This window comes from Pterocles gutturalis, unplaced genomic scaffold (genome assembly GCF_000699245.1).
Source record: "Pterocles gutturalis isolate BGI_N339 unplaced genomic scaffold, ASM69924v1 scaffold26655, whole genome shotgun sequence".
NCBI classification, from domain to species: domain Eukaryota; kingdom Metazoa; phylum Chordata; class Aves; order Pterocliformes; family Pteroclidae; genus Pterocles; species Pterocles gutturalis.
The window spans coordinates 26,780-42,320 of record NW_010141648.1 but is presented as its reverse complement, the minus strand read 5'-3'; the positions used below and the strand labels follow the sequence as shown (position 1 = coordinate 42,320).

At 48.7% G+C, this 15,541-nt stretch overlaps 1 protein-coding gene across 1 annotated transcript in view; it reads left to right on the top strand.

The window, feature by feature from the left end:
- The window catches only part of RPH3AL (rabphilin 3A-like (without C2 domains)), a 31,536-nt gene that overhangs the window by 2,164 nt on the left and 13,831 nt on the right, over positions 1–15,541 (top strand). Inside the window, exons 3-5 of the mRNA XM_010084100.1 lie at positions 1,406–1,535; positions 5,438–5,524; positions 14,845–15,019. Of these exons, the coding sequence (XP_010082402.1) occupies positions 1,406–1,535; positions 5,438–5,524; positions 14,845–15,019 (392 nt within the window). The remainder of the gene's footprint in view (positions 1–1,405; positions 1,536–5,437; positions 5,525–14,844; positions 15,020–15,541) is intronic.

Below are 15,541 nucleotides of genomic sequence, written 5' to 3'. Positions count from 1 at the left end.
TACACGACTGCCTTTAAAGCCGGGGAGTTCGGCAGTCCTGCAGCATTTCCCAGCAGTGTTTCATGTTTGCAAGACAGGAAACCTCATTGACTCGCAGCCTGTGTCCAGCAGGCCCAGCTTCCTGCCCCTGTGCTTCGCTCTGTCCCTGTGCAGTGCACGTTAGTGAGTGCTAACGAGAACTGACAGTGATGTTCGTGTGATATATGGGAGACCCCAGAAGCAGCCAGTGACCCTGAGGGGCTGATCGTTCCTGTGTGGTTGTTGGTGTAGCAGCAGAAAGCGATAGCCTTGCTGGTCCTGTGCTGAAGCATTCTCTGAAATGCCTCAACTCCTGGGAGTTCTCATGTGTGAAGTCAAGGATCATAAATCCACTAATGATGGCTCGCTCTGGCTGTGCTGTCTGACCTCATCACCATAGGCAGTACCTCTTTCAAACAGACCTTGCCTTCCTCTCAGCACGGGACTTGGTTGATGGGACATTACACTAATGAGGATGGCATTGTACGGAGAGCAGGATTGTGTTTCCTGCATGCACACGCATGGCTGTGCCTGGTTTCTGCCTCTGATCAATGGCCTGGCTGTTGTCGTCCTGATCTACAAATGGATGCCTGAGAATTGCCAAGCAGTGATCTCATGACAGCAGCCTTGCTCTGCATGCTCTCCACATCCTGCATCCTAATTGCTTATCCCACCTTCCTTCCCTTTCATAGTCCTGCTGCTATGGACGTTGTGCATACATATGTGCTTCCTGTCTTCCACACGGGCTGTTGAACGAAGCAGGGAGCGGTTACTGCCATTCCTGTACTGCAGCTGGGCTCAGTCTGATGGCTTTAGTCTGACCTGCCTGCTTCTAATGGGATGTGGGCAAGTCGTGCCTGCTGTCTGCTTCGAGGGAGTATATGTAGAGACGGAGTGGGGCTTGGCAGGTCTAACTCCTCTGCCCTTTCCTGATGCTGTCTGACTTGCCCTGATCTCAGCACAAAAGGCTTTTCTTGCTTTACAAGCAGGAAATCATTGTGCTGAGACTGTGTGGCCGCAGTGACGCTGAGCTCCTGAAGGGTGTGGGACCAAGCCCCTCTTGTGAGCTGTCTGCCCTGTGCCTGCTAGCTGAGTCAGGCCTGTCGGTGGTATTTGCAGCTTTGATTATTCTGGGCTTGGTGAGTATCGGTACATGGAGTTAGAGGGGTTTGTATCCTCTGAAAACCAAGAGCTGGCTGATGGGAAACATTGAGTGCAGAGATTGAAGCGAAAGCATGCATGGTCCCAGCAAGGGGCCCAGAACTACACAGAAGCAAAGGTAGGCAGTCTGGAGCAAGTGTCTGCAGGATTTTGGAGTGCCTCAGTACCATGCGCATCAATTTCCAAGGTGAGGGCTGTGACCTCTGCTCTGCCTCATTCCCCACAGGCGCTTGGTGGAGAGGCTGGAGAACATGAGAAAGAACGTGATGGGGAATGGCCACTCCCAGTGTCTGCTCTGCGGTGAACTGCTCGGGCTGCTGGGTAGCACGTCAGTCTTTTGTCAGGATTGCAAAAAGGTGGGTTTTGTCATACAGGTTCTGCCTGTTCCTGGTAGAGAGTCTGTCCAGAAAAGGCCACTAGGCCTCTCAAAAGATACATAGCTCTGTAGAGTTAACTTATCTTAGCCCCACTTGTCTAGGTCAGTGCCGTCAAACCATCAGGTTTTCTTTTGCACCCTGGTTGTCTTTTTCCTCAAGATCCTAAAGTGCCTAAACTGCACTTAGTGCTGAGATGGGGTGCATCAACCCCCTCTGCATCTCCCACTCTGGGGTTGCAGAGTGAGAAAAGGGGCCGGAATGTATGGCCATCAGAGGCAACTCATAAAAGGATCTGTGTGCTTTACTGTTTGCTGCAAGGTCTGCCTTTAGACCTTCCAGACACATGTCTCTTCAGGGGACTCAAGTCCATCTTCAAGTTCCAAACCAGTGTAAGGTTTCCAGCCCTGACACATAAACCAGCCAGTGCATCAGAGACTGCCCGGGTTTGTGTGTGTTGTTGGCAGGACCGTGTGGGTGCTGTTTGAAAGACAGCGTCAGTTTGCAGGGAGACTGCTGTTCTACCAGTGCCCTGCGGGATGAATGTTTCTTGTCTAGACTCTGCAGCCAAGGGGTTAAGCGGTATTGCTGTGGAGATGACAATCTCCAAGGCAACCACCTTCTCCTCCCTTTGCTAGGAGGCTGGTTTTCCTGCACTTGAAGCCCATCTTTCCTTGGGGAGATACCTCTGTAAGTGACTTTGCCTCAGCGTATTGCCTGGGGAGAGGTGAGGGTACTGGCTGGGTGCAGGAATATTTGTGGCTGGGTGCAGCAGTACTTCTGTCTTGCTGTTGGTAGAGTGGAAGGAAGCAGCGTGTGCTCGCTCTGTCCCTGCTGGGTACTGGAGGCAAGGAGACACTTGCCCGTGTCACTTACCTTGTCACTGAGAAGTCCCTTGAAGCCCACAGGACAGCACTCAGTAAAACCTGCTGCTTTCCTGTGGAGTGGAGCATGTTGGCACCTCTGTGGTTAAGCGGCCGTGAAAGCCATGATGGAGAACTTTTTGTGCTGGCATGTCTGGAGTTTGTGAGATGCAGTTCTCACACGGAGCTGGCTGCAGGGCTGGGCCTGCCCTGGTCCGTGGGTGGCCCGTGGGTGGCTGCAGCACTGCTGGGCTTAGAGTTCGTGTAAGAGAGGGGAGGGAGGTCGTTGCCCCTTGCAGTCAGACCCTGGTTCCAGCATCCCTCCCTGTGTGCTTACTGGGCTGGGAGCTGCTGGGAGCTGTGCTGCCTTTGCTGTCGAGTGAGTTTCTCCACTGGATCCAATTTGCAGAAGGAGCTTGGCTGAGGCAGGGGTTATGCAGAAGATTGTAAGGCATTGACTGGGAAAGTAAATGTGAATGTTTGAGCCCCTGGGTCCTAAGCCAGGGAGAAAGTAGCTTTTCAGGAAGGAGTGGGGAAGGAAGCAGCAGTACTGGGAAGTGAAAGGTCTGGTTTGAATGGGAGCTGCAGGGCAGCTCTCTTGGAGAGGAGCTTGGGCTCTGTGCGCGCGCTTCTGTGGAGAATGAAGGGCTGGGTGGCAGACAGGAGACGGCTAGCCGTTTCCTGCATTTCAAGCATGCGGAATAACAGGATGTTGTGTTTCTTGCTTTCTTCCCCTGGCGATTCTGCTCTCACCTTGTCCGAAGCCAGCGGGGTCACATTGCTACAGTGCTCTGTAACCTTCCTGTGAGCCTTAACGAGGAGGCTGAAGCTGGCGCAGACACTCCCCTGCCCTGTCCATTTGCAGTTGCAGGTAGTAACCCTGGTTATATCCAGGCTGATTTAAGGTGAGACCCTGCTTTCCCAGGGTGTGTTTTACAGCTGCTTTCAGCTCCGCTGCACTTTTCAGCTGTGTGCAAGCTCAGGGCAATGCTGACTGGGTGCCCTGGGCTTCTCCCCTTGCTGCTTTTTAATGTTGTGGAATGAACTCAGGGAACAGTCACCCGTTCAGCAGAGCACACAGAGTGGGCTGTTACTTTAAATTTGTTCCCTCTCGTCCAGAGATATCCATCACTCGTGCAGTGCTGTATGCAATAAGCAATGACTTGTCAGGGAATTATGGATTTTTAAAGTTCATATTTTTCTTGCTAGCGTTGCTCTGTTGCTGTCTCATTGCAGCCCATTTAATTCAATAATAGGAATTGTTGTAATGATGCATCTGAAACATAGCAAAGAACTTTCCTTCAGCAAGTCCCTTCTGCTGAACAGAGGTTCTATATTTCTTGTGGCCTGGTGGATTTTCTAAGTGCCACTTTCTGTTTTATGAAGAATATTTTTAATATTAGTGTTTATTATCTTAGAAATAAATGCATTATGGCAAGACAAAGATGTATGCAAATCCGGATGTGTTAACAATAGCAGTAGTTAGATAAAGCATAATGTGTCGTTTGCTATGCAGAGGGCATCAGTATCATGTATGAAAGGTGAAGTATAAGTAGAAGGAAGTGCTTTATCTTGTATTTAATGAGGAATGGGGCTGCGTTTAATGTCCTTGATTTTTATGTCTTCTTCTGAGGGGTTGTGAGTGATGGTCAATTTTCCAGCTACTCTGCAGAAAAGGGGAGGAGGAAAGCACTGTTTTATATTGGAACATTCAAAATTTATGGCCAGGAATAAAATCGCTTGGCAGCTTCCACTAGAGGGAGTGTTTGAATGTGCTATACGTGTGGGGATTGGGATCTTTGAGGGTATTTAAGATGGTTTGAGGGAGGGAGAACTTGGGGTAGTTCAGGTGCTGTCTGCTAATTGCATCTGCAATTCCCTTTGTCTTGGGTAGCACCATGTTGAGTGTTGTTGCACCAGACCCAAGAGGTTGTTCCCTATTTCTCTGGGAGGATGAGGTTGAAGGACAAGAACAGAGATGGAGAGGAGCACCAACATCTATGGGGCTGCTGGTGCCACCTCCCACTTTCTGTGCAGCGTGCGTCAGGGACAGACCTGCCTCTGGACTGCGCTGACCAAAACAGTTGGGTGCGTTTATTCATGTGGTGAAGCCATTGCCTCGGGTACCGTTGTTCTGCTGCTCTCCAGGTGTGGGCATTGAGGGCTGAGTGAGCCACTGAGACTTCTGTCCCTGGACACGGATCTCCTGGCTCAGAGGAGGAGCAGCTGGGTTAGGGGGGATATGTAAAACCTTATCTGGGGAGATTAAATCCACATGTCTCTCTAAGCAAGGTTTTGCTCTCCAGGGCCCTCTTGTGAGTGGCTTTTGCTCTGTGAGGATCAAAGAATTCATCCAATTTCTCATTCAAGCTGTAAACCAAGCCTGATACACATCAGCTTCATTATATAATATTAGGTGATTCCGGTTGTAAATGTCTTGTAATGCCAGCGGAGACATGAAAGTTCCCTTGTGCAGCGATAGAGGCCGTGCGGTGCTATCAAGCATTCTGCTCAGGAAGTGTGCGTGTGCATGGTCGTGCCCGCTTCCTAAGCAGCCGCAAATCAATAGCTGCCGAGAGCGTGCTGAAATGGAGGGGAAGCCGTGGGGTTTAAGACTACATAAGTGAGGGAAGGGAGGAGAGGATTTCCAGTCTTGCACAAAGTCACGATCATTTTGTACTTGGTTATGGCAGATTTCTGTGCCACAGCGATTGGGTTTTAGGATTTAAAGGAATAAAAAAAAAAACACTCCAGAAATATGCCTATCGGGCATGGGGTTTGATTTGCCCTGTCCAGTTTTCTTCTCACCCTGCAGTCAAGGACTGTGCTGTGGATTTGCCTGCGATCAGTGGTTCTCCAGGACAAATAAAAAAATTGTGCCATGTTTAGGTTTTTTAAGGAAAGCAAAACAGAACTGTTGGGACAGATGCTTCTCAGTCTTCTCTCTCCCAAGGGCTATATGGCTGTGGGGAGTTGCTAACACCACCTTTTTTCTTCTTTTTTTCTCTCTCCTTGTTTCAGAAAGTTTGCACCAAGTGTGGAATAGAAACATTTGGAGCACAGAAACGTCCTCTTTGGTTGTGCAAGATCTGCAGCGAACAGAGAGAGGTAAAATGCAACTGTGGAAAGATGGGGCTTAGCAGCGTGCACCTTACCTGCCCCAAGTCTGTGCTGAGTGTGCGTGGACTCTTCCCTGTGCCTGGGTGCTGCGGGGGGAGCTTGGGATGGGGCTTGGGAGTCCTGGCTGGAGGCCAAGCAGCCTCAGTGAATACACACAATGGTGACAACTTTGGTTTGTGAGGGGGTGGAGGGGAAAAAAAACACTAGCCCCTGCAGCCTGTATGGCTTTCAGTTTTTTTCTGGCAATGGTCATGAAGAGACTGCTAGGTTCTGCTGCTGCATGCTTTCCCTCCTAGCTCTGTGGCAAATAAAGTTGGCTACACTGGATCTTTAATACAGCTGGAGAGATCTAGAGCATAGCTGCAATATTTGTCCCTCTAAAAATAACTAGGATTGCAGCTTTTAAGTCTGTTTTCCTCCCTGCTTCCAAAATCCCATAGCTTGCCAGTGTGTGAGACTTCTAATGCAGGTCTCTAAATTTTTATATCCTTCGTCCTCGACTTTACACTGCAAAAAGTAATAGCCTGCCTCCATTCTTGTCTGCCAGCCAGCATCCACCAACATCAGGGCTTGCTGCTCTACAGTGAAGCAAAGTCAATGAATTTGTTCTGCAATTACAGAAGGATTTTCACTTGTCCCCATCAATTTATTTTGGGCTTTTGCGTGTGGTCCTTGAACATCGATGCAGTGCAGCTATTTCTGCGCATTGCAACCAGCTGTGAAACCTGGGTGCTCTGCTAAATCAATTTTTGAAGTGTAGGGAGAGCCCTTCTGCAGATGTTTGAAATGCTGAAATTTTTTTTGTGCTAGTAGTGGAGACATAGCATTGCCCAGGTTTTACATTGGAGGGGTTTGTCCGTGTGGGAGCACTTAAAAAGTTCATGTTCAGGTAAGATAAGGGTATATAGATGCTGCCAGTCTTTAACTTTTGACCAGCAGTGTGGGTAGGGCAGGCAGAGAGCATTCCAGCTCCTTGGATATTGCTAATAATTTGATACACAGGATGATCCAGATGTTTTGAATTCCAAATGGAGGGTCCAAAATGGAGAGTGAGGCAGGTCAAGATATTTTCTGTGTTCTTCAGGGAGATAGGTATGGGACTAAAATTGACTTTATTTCATTTATTCTGTTCTTCCTGTATTTTTTCTCATTCCACACTGTATAATTGGTTTTTTTTCAATTTATTATAAAAATAATGAGGAGCCATGGTCACTGGACAGAGAAGAATATTAACCTGTCCAGTAAGTGTTATGCGTGCCAGTGTGTGAGGGTATGGTAACCTTCAGAGCTTGCTCTCTCCGTGAAACCTGAGATACGGCCAAAGTGCTTCCGTAATGAAAATGGATGGAACTTTCCTTCTTAGACTAACTAAAAAATAGCCTCATCTTACCTCCCAGCCCTAAGCTTCTTTTTTTTTTTTTAAAATTTTCCTTAAGGTCAGTTCAAGTCTGTCTCCTTTCCTGTTTGCATTGGTGCTGGTGCCCTGACCCAGGAGAAGGTTGGAAGGGTCACAGTGTGGACACGCACCCAGGCGTCAAGTCATACATCCCCTCTGTCTTCCCATGTGCTCTGCTTTTATTTTGGAGGAAGGCAGGGAAGCATTGAGAATTAGCAGAAGCCTTGAGGCATGTCATCCAGGGCAAGGAAGTTGAGGTGATAAATGTCTGAAAAGTGGCTTTGATCAGGTCCTGCCTAAGAGTCTGTGTGAGGAAGGGATGAGGCTCTCAGGCTGGTGGCTGGTGCTAGTGCAGCTCCTGAAGCTGGTTCAAGTGTCATGATATTACAGGGCATGCACTAAACTACCAGGTTTCTTCTAAGGGCTTGTGTTCGCAACCAGTTCCTTGTTGCTGTCTGTTTTCTGTGATCTGAATCTGTCTCATATTGCCATCTGCTCTGGACAAAACCCATTTGGCCATGCTCTTTGCTGGAGGTTATATTTGCTATCAGTGAGTACAGATGGATGTCTGCTCTTTGGGATCAGATATTCTAATTTCTGTCTAACCTACGTGGTGAGTACGTATCGGCCCCATTTTATTTCCTGGGATCCCAGGCAGGGAGCTTCAGGGACCCACAGAAGCACTTTGGGTTGTGTGATGCAGTAACAAGCCAATACCACCCTTCTCTCTCCTTCTCAACACACAGCGTGACTGAGCAAGGTTCTTTAGCCCATGCCAATGAAGCACATGCTTAAAGAAGCCTTGTCCCAGGCCACAGAGCTCTGGCAGCACCTCCCAGCTTGCCAGGACATGCTCAGGCCCCTAAACTTGGCCAGCTCGAGTGGGTGAGTATTTGATGCTGGTTCTTAGCATCCCCCCAGCAGGTGTGCTGAGGTGTGTTTCCAAGCCAGGTGATTCCCTCCACATCAGTGCTTTGATCGCTGTCTGTAATTTTCTGAAACACTGCTCAGGCTATGTGGGCATGAGGATATTTATGAAGCTCTCAACTCTGTCAGTGAGAGACTGTCAGGCACTGAATTGAGAAAGGGAGGTCATTCGGAAACCCGAATGGACTAAATGATGCTGGCTCAGGTTAATAAGTGTCATCTGGCTGGGACAAGAGCCTAGGAGTGTAATTGTCCCCTTTAGCCTCTGCCATGCACTGAGGGAGCACGTGTCTTGTGGCCCACCAGGATCTCAAGCCAGGATGGGGGGTTTGGACATTCACATATACTAGCTAACAGCTAAAGTATGCAGCATTCTTCATACATGCTAAAGGTTTCATCCCTCCGTCTTCCTTGTTATTATTTATCCCTGTAGGCTTGGTTTGAGCTAGCATAAGTTCCTTGACGTGTGGTAGTCATCTCCCCCTTTTGCTATGTGGACAGAATCAGTGCTGGCTTCAGTTGCAATTAAATCATCAATATGCCTGGGTCAAAATGAAGACCAAAGTAACGATCTATTGTTTACATCAATTTTTCAGTTGGAGTTGAATGTTTGATGCCTATAGATCCCTTTGGGAATCCCAGCCTCAGCCAGTCAGAAGTGTTCTTTGCTGCTTTCTGTTTCCTTGAAAACCTCCGCTGGGAAGGCTGTGCTGCATAGCAATGAGGAGCAAGTCGCTTTGACACTGTCTTATTTCTGGAGAGTGGAGGTGATTAATGGATTCTGCCTGCTGCTTGCATCCAAATCATCCAGAAGCAAAACAGTGTGTTCGGCAGCACCTGAGCTGCAGAGCATGATGTGTACATGCAGGGTGAGGGTCTCCAAGCTGCCAGAGAGGTGCTGGGAGGAAAATACTGTGTTCTAATGTGGCCAGGACCTGACAGAGCTTGGATGTTCCTACTGGCAGAGAGAACGTTCCCAAGGACCAGCAGACGCCCCTGTATTGCAAGTGCATCTCTTCTTTCTGAAATAAGATAGACCTCATCTGCTTTAGGCACAACTGGCCTGTTGGAGATACCGCTTGTCCCAGCTGTTTGCAGAAACATCTACTGAAAAACCTCTCTTGTTCCTCCGGGATTCTGTGGATGTTTTCTTTTGCAGTGTCTTTTCAGGGCGGTGGAATTAAAGCAGTTGTGGGTTGTGTTTTATTGTTCCTGCAAGCAAGGGTGGAAGCAAATTTAGTCAAGCTCCCATTAACTTTTGAGGGCAAGAACCTCCTTTCCCTCTTCCCACCTCCCTGTGCTGCACTGCCTTTCTTGGCTTTGCATCTTGTGTTGCCTTTCTAGAGACCAAGTGTGGAGGGCTGATCCTCCCTGGGGCAGTCCTGGTTCTGCGTGCGTATCAAGTCCTGGGGCACGATCAGGGGTGCTGATCCCTGACCGCAGCAGGTGTTGGCCACGGGTTTGCAGTGAGCCTCTTGCTAACTTGGCAGCAAAGCAGTGATGCACCCACGGGAATGAGAGTGCAGGGCAGGAAGGGAGGAAGTCCTCCAGCAAAACGGGCTTACTGCAGCGCCTGTCAGAAGAGCAAAACTGCCTGGGAGGAGCTGCGATACAGCTGGAATGATTCCCTGCTGCCAGGCCTGTGGCAGAGCACGTGAGCTCGATAACTGCTTGGGCAGCAGTGCCCGTGTTGAATTAGTCGCGTGTGGCTGAAGTCTGCCTGTCACCTCCCGGCCTGAAGGGGAAATGGGACCTGCTGCGTTTTGTCAAATCCCTGCCCAGCCATCTATCTATCTGCACAGCCTTGTTTTGACTGGTACCATCGGTTCTGCAAAGCACCTTCCTGAATTACCGCTTTATATATATATTTTTTTTATATATCCATAATTAGCGATGCTATCATCGTAATTAAAATCCTCTTGGAAGCGTTCGTGCACATTTACATTTGAATTGACACATCCAAAATTGTAGCGATAATGAAAACAGTTTAAGTAGGGTGGGGGGAGATAGTTTTTTTTTTTTAAACCCCATCGAACATGAAAGAGAGTGTCAGCTATTGAGGACCTGTTAAAGTTTTAATTTGCCCCCTCTGCTTCACTTTCCCTTTAATTTCTTCTCCTTCACTAAATGGCATTTTCATGGCTGGCTGCATTTCTTGGTTTATCACAATAAACCATGCAGAGGAAGATTACTGCGCTGGAAGAACAGAGTTGTCTCCTCCCCTTTTGCCCCTGGGGCTTCCCTTTTCACATACCCACTCATAACCATTTTGAACATTATAAACCGACATAGCCTAGGGTTATTCCTGCCTGGCGTGATGATTTCTTGGCAAAATACCATGCTGATGGAGGGGAGTGTTTATTTTGGGTGACTCTGAATTGAATCGAAGTGATGTGCACCTGTTTGCAATTCAAAGAACTCATCAATAGCCTGCCATATTATTTTGGGGGGGTGGTAGCAAGTGGTTAGACTCAAAATAGTGTCCTCTAGAATAGAGCCACAGGAAAAAAAAGAGGCCTGATTGAGAGGGGAATGATAAAGCATTGAAGGCTGGCAGCCATTGCAGCTTGAGAAATGTTGGGGTCAGAGGTGCAATAGATTTTGCTATTCCGGAAACAAAGCTCCGAACAGCAATTTCACTGCCTTTTAATTTTCTTCATCCTCAAGTGCTGAATGTGGGAGTTGACAACAGATTGCTGTAAATAATGTAATTGGAAATCTCTGTGTTATGGAAAAGCAGATGAATGCAAATAACGATGCTGAAGAGCGCTTGCTCTTTCTCCCTGCCAGTGGTTTGCAGCGTGCCAGAGCCGTGGTGGAGAGCTGGGACAAAGTGAGCGTGTGGGCATGTGCTGCGTGAGGGCAATGGCAACGACGTCCTCCCAGGGTGGCTGCGTTTGCAGGTGCCTTTCTCTTCATTACGCGTTGTAGCCCACAAGAACCTGCTCCCTCCGCCTTTCGGCTGCTGGGGGATCGAGCCAATAATGCTGGTGTCAGCATGGGAAGCTGAAGGGAGCTGTTTTCCTCTCGTACAGCCCAGCATGGGCTGCTGCAAAGGAAAGGGGCTGCAGAACGAGAACAGCTACGGTGTGGCAAGCAGTAGGTGGTAGAGAAAAACGTGGCTTTGCAGCTAAGACCTTTTCTAAGCGTCTCTGGGGGACTCGTGACTTGGTGAAGTGAACTCTGGGGAGGGCTGCAAATGTTTGTTATGATTCCTTTGGCTGTGACCCTGTCCCTTGGTCAGCAAGTCCTAATGTTTCTCTGTTTAGGAGCTTATTTTAGCACTCGTATGTTCAGAGAAGGAGAAAAAGGAGTTTGACCAGTAACATGCTTTTCACCAGGTCCCAATGATTCTCCGTTAGGTCCCATTTACAGGCTGCAATTGAGTGTGCTAGATAAAAATACGCATCTGCTTCTGTCTCATCCCGTAGCTGTAATGATGGCTTGATGCAAATTTAATAGGAATATTATCAGGGTTATAAAAGGCATTGAGCTCTCTGGACTTGTCACGGCCATGGCTGTTAAATTGGTTTGAAGTGATAAAAAAAGGAGTCTGTTGCTAAAGTAGCTCTTCTCCCCTGTGTGCTCCCCGGCTTTGCTTTAGGGTAGTTCAGGTGTCAGGGGAGGCAGAAGGACAAGAGCCTGAAGGAAGTCAACTATTAGTGTGGATTTTGGTTGTGTTTGGCTGGGCCAGTGGGAGCGTAGTGGGCTGGGGACAGCTGGAGCCAGTGCACTGTGGTGTGGCTGCTTTGAGCCACACGCTGGGCCACTGTCCTGGTCTGGCATAATGCAGATATAGGTATTTACTCCCCTCTGTCAATCACTCGGAACAAGGGGTGATCAATGGTTACTTCAAATTGGGTGGTTGTGAGAGACTGGAAGCGGCTGGCTGTCCCTCTCGCGGATGAAATTCCAGCTCCCCCTAAACTCAGGCTGCTGTGGGGGCTGAATTTCACCTTACGTGCCAACGGGACTGCTGGGAGCAAAACTCTCTCCTCCTTGGAGAGAGCAAACCCCTGCTAATAAACAGGAGTTTTATTCTTGAAGTGCTGTTATAGATTTATTAATTTAAAATCAAGAAAGAACTTTGCTGTCAGGCCACTCTTGCGATCAATGAAACTACCATCAATAGCAGTCAGCAGCATGGATTTGTTTTGATGCGTGGATGTTAAAACTGACCTGTGTGCCCATGTGCAGGACAGAACGTGAACCGCAGTTGTTTCAGATGGGGCGCGCTGCTAACCTGGGAGGAGCAGAGGTACTAAATTAATATAGGGGAGAGCATCTTGCTGCAGCTATGTTAGAGCTGATCTCAAAACAATTTCAGTACTGCTGTAGTGAGACCGAACTCTATTAGAAGCACCAATTTAAAGTGAACATGTATGCATAGAATCAATTTTATACTAGTATTACTACATCAGAGCTGGGTGTATTGCATCATTAACTCTTTTTATAACTGGACTTGCTTTGGGGTAGTGAGAAACCTGGGGGTGACCAGCCTTTTCTTACAGCAATCCTTGCTGTGTCTGATTGGTTTTATGGTGTGCCTAAATTGTAGTTCGCCTGAAGATAATAGGTCTCTTCAGTGCTTCAAATTAAATTACAGATGTTGCAAGGTCTGTTCAGAGAATGACTGTAAGAAGGGTTGCTTCCTCCCCAGCAGTTCGTGCAGGGAAGCTACACGTGCCTCAGCTACCCAGTGCGTGACAAAGGAGGGACAACCTGCCCTCCTCAAGCTACGGCATCGTTTGGGGTGCAAATCCTGTGGCTGCAGAAGTCCCTGTTTCTCCTGCTGTGTCCTGCACATGCAGCTGCACCCGAGGCCTCCTGCCTTCCTGAGACAAAGGTGACCAGGGCTTGCCCAGCAAGCAGCTCCTGCATTGTGTGTGTTTACCTGAGTTGCAGTGGGCTAGGCTCTGTGTAGAGATGTCTGTCTCAGATTTTAAAAATGTGTTACATTTCCAGATTCTTGGTTTTGCAGGGATGGCAGAGCATGTTCCTCCAGGATCTCTGTGCTGAACCCACAAGTGCTCTTGTACAAGCTGTACCAAATGCTCTGCAGTCCCTATGTGCTGCGTGCTGGCAGGGGGGACAGAAGGAGCTGTGTTAGCTTGCGCCTCGACTGGCTGGGGCACTGTTTTGACTGTTTGCATGCTGGTGAAGGAGCTGGTAAAGTGTCCTGCCTGCCAAGGCCCCCTCTGTAGAAGAAGAACTTGCAGTCTTCTCTCCTTTGGGGAATTGGCTTCCCAGCTTTATGCTTGGATGGAAGACTCAGCATCCTGCTGGGCTATTACCCAGCAGGAAAATGTTGGTGTAATTGCAGGGTGCCCTCACCTCCTGGTTTCTAGACCCTGCTGTGGTGCACACGAGCGTCTTGCACTCTTACAGCAACTGACGTGTTCTGGGTCATAGCGTTGCTCTGCTCTCTTCTGCTGGGTGCTCTTCTTTTAAAAAGCATACTCTCAGGTTGCCCTCTGAATTCAGATCACCTTCACTTGGCTTTCAAGACCCCAAACACAGAGATTTTAGCTCTCTGTGTTGATGGCTCTGGACTAGGAACAGGGCAACCTGCTGAGCAATCTCCTCCCATCAGTGAAATGATGATGATGGTGTCCTGCTTTTTCTGCCTGTGTGAGAAGAGTTTCTCATGAGTGCCAGGTGTTGTCACTGCCCTCTGCTCTGATTAAGCCCTAAATGGAAGTCGCAAACTTATTGCTGTAATTAGGGATAACAGCCTTTGTACCCATCACCATCATTGTGATACTGTACGCAAAATGCTTTGGGAACTTGGAGTAGAAGCACTGATGATATCCTTCACTCTGAGCAGAAGTGCAAGGTTTCTACCCCCTTGCATGAAATAGAAAATAATACTTTTACTATATTATTTTTGCCCTCGTTGTCTCATTAGCTCATTATTAGACTGCTGGAAGGCAGGAAAGAATTAGGTTTTTCAGAGGCCATTTCTCCTTGTCTGAGCTGCCATCCTTTTCCCTTCCTCTGGGCTCACAGCAGGCTTTATATTAAATATACTTAATAGAGCTCCTTCATCATAAGCTGCATTAAAACTAAATTGGAGAGTAGAGGGTGTTCTTACAGGGGATATTACAGTTTAGTGCTCACAGTCTGTTTCCTGCTGCAGGTTCAGGTTATTTGAGTGTTGTTCTTCTCGTTCTGGGGTTTTCAAGCACGCTCGTTAAAGGATCTGGTTTAGTGTGAATTGCTCTGTGAAATGAATGCGGAGGTTGCGCCATTCGGTGCTGCAGGAGACGGCGTTTCTGCCGTCCTGGCGTTGCCACCTGCATGCCCCAGCTACTGCTGGGCTTTCACCCACTCAGAAGTAAAGTGACCCAGGCTGAGGGACCTGGCGAAGGAGAAGAGACTTGCACTGGCTGGAGGGGCAGCGAGTCCTGACAAGGCTTGTTTTAGTCTAAGCAGAGCATGTGCTTGGGGCACGTGCCTGCTCTCTCCAGGAAGCTTTTCTGTTTGTGGGTTCCCAATGGGAAAGCAACAGATGCAGAATCTGAAATGCCTGCTGCTCAGGGCAGGCCAGGGAGCTTCATCCTGATATCCTTGTAGTAAGCCTGAGAACATGCGTTTGGCTCAAGCACAGCATCAGGGAAACATGTAATCTTGACCTGGAGAACATAAGAAGCTCCATGGTTTGCACGATCTTTGCTGCTTCTCCTTCAAGCTGTGCCTGTTGTGCTCATTCAAATTTGGGATTTTTAATGGAAGAAGAACTGAGGTGAAGCTGGGCTGGTGGGTGTGGGGAGGGATTTGGGATGCTGTGGTAGTTGCAGAGCGCAGGAGAGCTGTTGGGCTCTGTGAGCTGGAAGGTGATGTGCCTGCAGGCTGTGTTTAGTGGTGTCAAGGTAGCTCAGAGGAGGTGGCTGGGCTGAGCTTAGTGGGGGGCTTGTTTGGTGCTGGCAGTGCTCTCTTGCTCTTAAAACCCAGGCTTCAGGTGTTGTGTATCTGTCTCTAACAGGTTTGGAAGAGGTCTGGTGCGTGGTTCTACAAAGGGCTGCCCAAGTACATCACACCTTTGAAGAGCAGCAGCAAATCCTGTGAGCTGCCCTCGCAGCCTTGGCAAAATGAGCCAGCCATGCCGGAGGCAGAGAGCATCGGGACCCACCGATCCTTCACTTGGGCCAGGGGAAAAGGTTGGTTGTCTGTTCCAGGAAGCAGGTGGGCAGCAGGACCTGGCTTCTGCTGTTGCTAGCAGGGTTCAGCTGTTAGGGAAGGCTTTCTGTCAGAAGTGAGGGATAGCCCACAAGATGTGGTGTGTTTGCCACATGGGCGGTGTTGGGTTTTTTATGCCATGGCATGTTTTTTGGGTTTCACTGTTATTTAAGTGCACGTTGGTGGCCCGGACTAGCCCAAATCCTCCTGGACTCCCTGTCCTTCAGTCCACCCTTGCTTTCCTCCATTCCTTGCAGCCCCCACTGTTTTGCTGGGACTGCCAAGGAGGGATGAGCTATGAAGCATACACCTGTCTGCAGTTGCAGCCAAAAAGCTCCTCCTGCCGAACTGTGTAGGATGGTGCCACTGATGGGTATCATTGTGCAGCCAAGGCTGACAAAAAGCTGGTCTTATTCCCTCGCTCTCTGAGCTGTTTACTCCTTGCTTCTGCTCCCTCCCAGGGAACCAGTGGGCAGATACCACAAGTCGCTTTGAGTTGGGTT